Below are 7,500 nucleotides of genomic sequence, written 5' to 3' on the forward strand. Positions count from 1 at the left end.
GGGGATTGAACTCAGGCCCTTACACTTGCCAGAGAAGCGCTTATTCCACTGAGCCATCTCCCCAGCCCCTAGATATCTAAGTTTGTGAATTATATTTTTAAGTCTTCCATTCTCTACTCTCTTTCAGGCAAGTCCATTTTTATATGGTTAAAGTTTCACAACTGTTTTTGTCTTTTAATCTTTTCTCCTTGTGATTCATTTTTGCATCGTTCCTGTGAGGAACAGTGAGGCTGTCTTCCGTCTCACTCAGTTCTTCTGCAGTGCTTATTCTGTCCATTCCATTCCATGTACTTTTCACTTCAAACATTGTCATGTTTATCTCTATAATTTCAATTTGGTTCTCGTTTAATCTTCCACATCTCTCCTTACCATAGCCATTCTCGATGAAAATGACAATATATTTAAACAGCCATTTCAGTGTCCTTATTTGCCATTTCTATCAGTTATATAGTTTCATTCTCACGTGTGCTGATTAGTACTATCCTCAGCTGAGAGGAGCTTTTTGATAATTCTACAGAAATCTTGCAGTTTTCTCCTCCTACAGCTCTCTCTCTCTCTCTCTCTCTCTCTCTCTCTCTCTCTCTCGCTCAGGGGAACTGCTGGTTCTTCTTACATTTCCCACTTCTAAGTGCCATCTGGGACAGTCATAGGGCTCACTCAAGAATCACCAACTTGTGTTGTCTGCCGTCCAATGTCTGAAAACTGCAGTTCCCTATAACATGCCAGTTTTTAAATTGCTTATGTTGGAAGGCAAAACTTTACTTCCTGTTATGTCATCTTGGCTGAAAGCAGAAGTTTCAGACTGGCTTTTCTAAAACATAAAACATGATTGAAATGCACTGGCAAGCCACTGAAAAATTTTAAGACGGAAATTACCAAGTTGATTTGAATTTTAGAAAGGTCACCCTGAATATAAACCAGTAAAATATCCTGGAAAACTATTGGAACACATCTCCAAAGTAAATCTTGGCACAGTGTGAGAAGCTAGACTTTAAGAACTTATAGTTAGATGTTTCTAGAGTATACTTAGAGGTTTCTCCCTGGGGACCTAAGTCTAGGATAGTCTGTAGATGCCGGGCCAAGTGTGCATTTCTAATACAGGAGTTAAAAATCACAGCTTTCTCTCTCTCCATGAGTACAGAGTCAGCCCTTAAAATCCTAAACATGGCCTACTAGATATCTAACTTACTTGTTCAGCTATAAACCCATGAGCATGGATCATTTTTATCCAAAATTGTGGCCATGACAGACTCTCAGAAAAAAGGTACTGAGAGCCAGGGCTCAATACTTGGGCTCTTCCTTAAATACGGCATTTGGGACACATTACTTAATCTCTGTGCTCTTCAAGTTTCTCTTTTGCTGCGTGGATAGGACTTGGTTGTAAGATTGCAATATACCTTCCCCAAGGAAGCCCTTGAATTGTCTCAGTCACTTTTCTTGACACTGGGACAAAAAACATCTGAAATTAAAGGACAGGCTTATTTCAATTGATGTTCTAGAAGTTTCAGTCCCTTCATGGTTAACTGGCTCCAGACAGAGGAAGGATTGTTGAAGAGCCAGGGTGGGGGACAGCTACTCTCTTTATGGCAGAAGGAAGCCGAGAGAGGGACAAAGGAGGAGCCAGGAAGGAAGAGGTAGCCCTTCAGGTTGCACCCACAGTGAGCCACCTCCTGTGACCAGACCCCACCTCCTAACAAGCAGACTGCCTAAGAGCCCCGACAATCCAATCACCTTCCAAAACCCCACTTATGAACACATGAGGCTCTTGGGGAACGTATAGATACAAGCCAGAATAACTGCTCTTGCCTTTGATACTGCTATTCTTCCCAGTAAGACCTATCTAGATTGAGAAGAGGATCAGAAATCACAGGACAGTCTCTTTCTCTAAAGAAAAAAAAAATTCCCACCTATGTTGAAGAGGACACTAAGACCATGAACCTCCTGGAACATATGCCAATTTCTACGATGGTCAAACAGGGACTGCAGGGGCCAGGGAGATGGCTCAGTGGAATAAGCGCTTCCCTGGAAAGTGCAAGGGCCTGAGTTCAATCCCCAGTTCCGCCAAAAAAAAAAAAAAAAAAAAAACAGGGACTGCTAAGACCATGAGCCTATCCTACCACTGCATAACAGACCAGATTCCAGGCCAGGGCCACACTGGACATAAAGTGTCCTATTTTAACCACTAATCTGACCTTGGACAAGCCACATTTTTTTCTAGGCCACTGTTTCTGTATTTGTACTACTATTGTAGGAGGGCAAGACTCATTCCTTCTGGGAATATCTGAAAGAAACATGAGGACAATAATGGGTATTTTTAAATGCTAATAAGAATAAGCAATAACCAAAACTTAAGGCACCAAAAGTATAGTAACTAAACAGATAAAGTACTTCTACATATATAAGGAGAATCATTTCAAAATGGCTATTTTTGGTAATTTTAATAGACTTCCCTCAAAATAAAAAGGACCACATAGATACCAGGAAGTACATAGAAAAATATAATAATGCAATTAATAACATAACTTTACATTGAAATAGAGAACATAAATTTTTATATTGACATAGAGTACTTACAACAAAAATCACCTTCATATTGTATCACAATGAAAACACTGACATTCAAGAAAGTAAAACTGTGGAGCCGCTTACATTATCCCAATAAAAAGAAATAAAATTAAAGGACACTCTTTAATTTAAAAATCGAAATTAAGTGCTGGCCAGATAGCTCAGAGGATAAAAGCACCTGCTTAGGCAGACGCATGGTCAATCCCCGGTGTGCCATGCCAGCCCTGCCCCCAGGGCATGCTGAGATGGCATTTGACATTGGGCTTGGTGACGCTTGCTTGTAATCCCAGTGCTTAGAAGGCTGAAAAAAGGAGGATCACTATGAATCCAATCTGTGTAGTGAGACCCTGCACTAAATATATAAAAAAATTAAAAATCAAAACTCAAAAATACACCCCAAATTACCCATGTATCAATGACAATAAACCTTTTCCATGCACAAATTCATGGAACAAGGCAAAAATGTACACCCAGAAAGTAATACCATAAAAGTAATGGTTCATGTATTCTAAAAATGGAAGGGCTGACATTATATATTAGACAGAGCTTACCAGAGTCAGGTGTAGAAGAACCCGAGATGCCTGTTTATGTGCTGGAGGCCCGGAGGGTTCAGTGAGGGCTTGGAGCCCACGGCAATGTCCCATGCAAGCCCACATCCGAAGGCCAAAGGACCCATGAGGGAGAGCAGAGGACCTGCGCCAGAAAGGCCTAAGGGCCAGTGCGGCAAGCACAAGTGGCTGTGCTGAGAGGTGGAAGAACACGAGCCAGAAGCGGAGGGATTCGCCTGGAGAGGGATCCAAGAGGCAACATCCAGGATAAAGACAAGGACTGAAGCTCCCGGAAGAAAGAAAGCGGCCAAAGCTCCTTTGAAGAAAAGCAGCCTCAAGGAGGCTCTTCCCAGGAAGATCCGCTACAATCCTTCTTCAAATCAGCTGGGCGTTTCTACTCCAGTTGACAATTGATTTACCACCACATGTTTTTACTATTTTAATAGGTAAAACTAATGCGAGGAAAAAGACAGTATGTAATTTAAAAAGGATGACTATATCCAACACTTGGGAAGCTGAGGAAAAGGATAGCAAGTTTGAGTTCTGCCTGGGCAACTTAGTAAAACAGATCCTTAATTAAAAAAAAAAAAATTAATGAAAAGGTGAAGGGGATATCGCTCAGTGCAAAGGCCATGGGTACCCTAGTACCACCACCATCGAAAAAAGGTAAATACAACGCTAAATTTTTTAATAAAGCAGGTGATAATATGAAGTTACCATAAACATTATTATAAAAATGTAAAAAATACACAAGGTTTTGTATGAGAAATGCTATAGTTATAAAGTTAAAGTAGGGTATGTAAATATTAGTCATAAATTTACGTATATAAAATACACTTTGCTATTTTAAAAACATTTTTAGTATTTATACTATTGTATAAAGGTAAAATATTCTATAATCTAATCTTTAAAGAGCAAATAAACTTATTCTCAGTTCAGCTAGTATAGACCATATAAAATAGACATTTCTGCGTTAATTTAACAAGCCACGATAACTCACTATTCACATAGTCTACCAAAAATGACCAGTTTCACAATAATATAGATACCCAAAAAATCTAAAACTATTTCAGAAGACATACATAACATATGAAAATCTATCAAATATATCAATTTTTGCGATGAATAATACAGCAGACTATGTGGATTTATATAGCAGGGAGGAGATGATTGAATATCCAAGTATCTAGCGACAAAATTTATTACATCAACCAAATAAAGGACAAGCCACATAATCATATCAATACATGACTTCAAAGGAATAAATAAGATCAAGCAACAATTACAAATAAAAATTCAAAACTAGGAATCATTTACATACATGTACCAAAAATAGTGGCAAATTTCTCTCAGCAAAGAAATGCTATAGTCATTTTAAGTAAAAGTAGAAAAAAAATGGGTCACGACTTTAACATTTATCACTATTATTTCAGATATCTGTCAAATTCAATATGTCAAGGAGGCTATATAATTTTTATAAATATTGAAAAGTATTCTCATTTTTTCCAAACATGATTGTTTGTCAGCAAAAGTCAAGAAATTCTACTTCAAATTTAATAAAATCTGCTCTGGTCCTAAATGTACTTGACAAGTATTTTTTAAGTATTTCTAAGGACTTCCTGTATATTAGTCATACCAATCCAAAACAGAATGAGTAGAAAATATTTCACTCTCATAGGCAAAAAAATTACAAAATACCTTGGGAAATCTAACAAGGAAAACAATTAAGGTTTCCAAGCTTGAGCCACAAAAGACTTTGCTCAACATAAACTTTGTATTTGGGTTACATCAGACACTTTTATATACTTGTGCTGTACTGCGCCGTTCCTCTTGCCCGCGCTCCTCTTCTCAGTGATAAACTATTTGTCCTTTTTAAACCACTCTCCCCATGCTCATCTCCTGTTTCCTTCCTCCACTCCTCTGCCTCCTATAGGCAATTCCCCTTAGGTAAACTCCCCCTGCAGGAGGTGAAAAGAAAAGATTTGGGGAATGTGAAGGAGCGAAAGGGAGGGAAGGGTAAAAGATGGACAAGAGTCACACACATGCCCCAAAGGGGTCTCCAGAAACCGCAAGCCTCTTAGCTTAGATTGGGTGCTAGTCTGAAGTTCACGCATCCTTGCAGCCCTGTCTCCTTTCTCTGTCTCCTTCCACTCTCATCTCCCAGGATCTAAGTCCCCGGTGACACTTGTTCAATTTCAGAGTTAGACATCAAGGACGCAATGGCTCTAGAGTCCACTCCACGGCCAAACACATTCCGTCGCCAAAGCATGTACGCAGACCCCTTGGCACAGGATAGCGCCTTCAGCAACCGAAGAATGACCATGATGAAAGACTGGCCAACCAGGAGCTCAGACATCGCTTTTGAACGCAAGCTAAAGAGCCTCATGGAGAAGGGTACTGAACCCAAGATAGAAAATGTGAAAATGCTGAAGCCAGAGGAAGTGCTGAGCTGTCGGTGAGCGCCTGGCAGGGCCGGCTGGGCAGGGGCATTATGGACCAGATTTTGGTTTTGTTGTAGTTTTTTAATGTATTTAGTACAAGGTCTACAGGGTCTCACGACACAGCTTGGACTCGTAGTGATCCTCCTGTTTTCAGCCTCCCAAGTGCTAGGATTACAGACGTGCCCACCATGGCCAGTTTTGGTGGCTGGCTCAGGGATGGGGCCAGTGCACCATGTGGTGCTGGGGATGGAACCCCGGGCCCCTGAGCCTGCTTGCAGGCACTTTAATTTGCTGAGCTATTTGGCAGGCCCAAGGAGCAGATTTTGAATGCTGCTGTCCCTGAAATATAAGAAGGTGGGCTCAGCCTCCGTCCTTCAGTCCCAAGAGCCTGCCCCAGGCTAATGACACTGAGTTTGCCAACAGCCTCCCCCCTCCCCCCCAACACCTCCCACATGGGTGTGCCAGTTAGGTGCTGCCATTTGGATGCTGTTATCCATCTGGACACTTACACAATCCTTCCAGTATTTCCATTTGTTTCACAATAAAAACCAAGGGTATTATCGAACAGGAAGGGATGAGTTGTGTGTGGTCTTGGTTTAACAGGAAATTCCCATAAAATCCTTCACACAAATGTTGAATTTCAGGTGATAATAGTCACTATCTCCAGCAGCTATCTGCTGTACATTTGGGGTTTTAGACTCCCATGGGAGGTATGAGCAAAGTATAAAACTATTTTGACATATACTCATCTAACCAAGGGTCTCCTTTGCTCCTTTCTGGTACCTTATTTACTAGGACTCAATTGTTTTCAACAACACCAAACTTCCTGGTTTTCCCCAAACAAAAATCCACAGATCCCACTCCCTAAGCCAGTGTTATTCTTTACTGTAAAGAGACAAATGAAAAAGTTCAAAAGCTTTAGCAGAGGGAGGAATAAGACAACTGAATAATGTAGTAATACTTATAGAGCTGACAGCAATAAACTCATCTGTGGGTTTAAGATGACCTTAAATGTCTGAAAACCAAACGGCCTCACTGCTAAGGTCTGCTCTGCTCACTCACTGACTAAGGGGTGAGTAGAGTGCCTGCATGGCTGGGGTGAGCAGACAGAGTTCCCCACTGATTAGCCTTGCAGGCGGTGACTGGCTTGGCTTTCAGATCAACAAGTAGTTCTAATTTACTCTGGCCAATAAACATCCTCCTGGGCTCTGTGGTGAAGGGAAGAGATTTGGACAGGACTGCTGCCCTCCAAGGAGAAAGAAGAATATTTGAAGAGATGCCGTCTTTGGAAAGGACAGAACAGTTCAGCATAGGACTTAATGGGCATCCCTGGGTCCAAACGTGGTAACTAGGACTGTGCCAGAGATATCAAAGAAGGGGTAATCCAAGGAAGGGCATTCGTGTGGGAGCCTAAGCTGGCCATAGTGGAGAAAGTTCTGAGGAGGTTTCATCAGAAAAAAGAACAAAGGCCATTACCAAAGGGCACAAAAGCAGCTTTTACCAACACACACCATTAATATCCCCCATCAGCTGCAGCAAAGTAGCCACCAGCAGATGGCCTACATAGTTTTCCTTACTCCTCATACAAACCTGTCACCAAGGTCAAGGCTGACAGTGAGTAAGGAGCTCTGGCTGCAATAGCAGACACAACAGCAGAAACACTCTCTGGGTCACACAGTATAAATGGCGTCGCTGTCAGCCTTCCATCGACATCAGAATTATGGGGCTTTAAAAATGTTTTAAATTAGTGGCCCAACTTTTAATTATTTGCAAATTACTCAAAAATACCTACTTGTATTCTCCAACGTTCAGCCATTCTTTCTGTGGCTCTGTATTTTCCTGGCCCCTCACATCCCTCAAATCCTGTGTTCATTACACTGACGCCCCACAGAATAGCTTGAATCCTAGTTTTTCTCCCCATGTGGCATGTGAAAGACATGTGACAT

The 7,500-nt window shown here is 41.2% G+C and overlaps 1 protein-coding gene across 1 annotated transcript in view; it reads left to right on the forward strand.

Annotated features, from left to right (window-relative positions):
• The window catches only part of CUNH16orf78 (chromosome unknown C16orf78 homolog), a 16,671-nt gene that overhangs the window by 8,183 nt on the left and 988 nt on the right, over positions 1 to 7,500 (forward strand). The window contains exon 4 of the mRNA XM_004643402.2: positions 5,313 to 5,568. Within this exon, the coding sequence (XP_004643459.1) occupies positions 5,313 to 5,568 (256 nt within the window). The remainder of the gene's footprint in view (positions 1 to 5,312; positions 5,569 to 7,500) is intronic.

The sequence above is a fragment of the Octodon degus genome, unplaced genomic scaffold, assembly GCF_000260255.1.
Source record: "Octodon degus isolate 3935 unplaced genomic scaffold, OctDeg1.0 scaffold00173, whole genome shotgun sequence".
NCBI lineage: Eukaryota > Metazoa > Chordata > Mammalia > Rodentia > Octodontidae > Octodon > Octodon degus.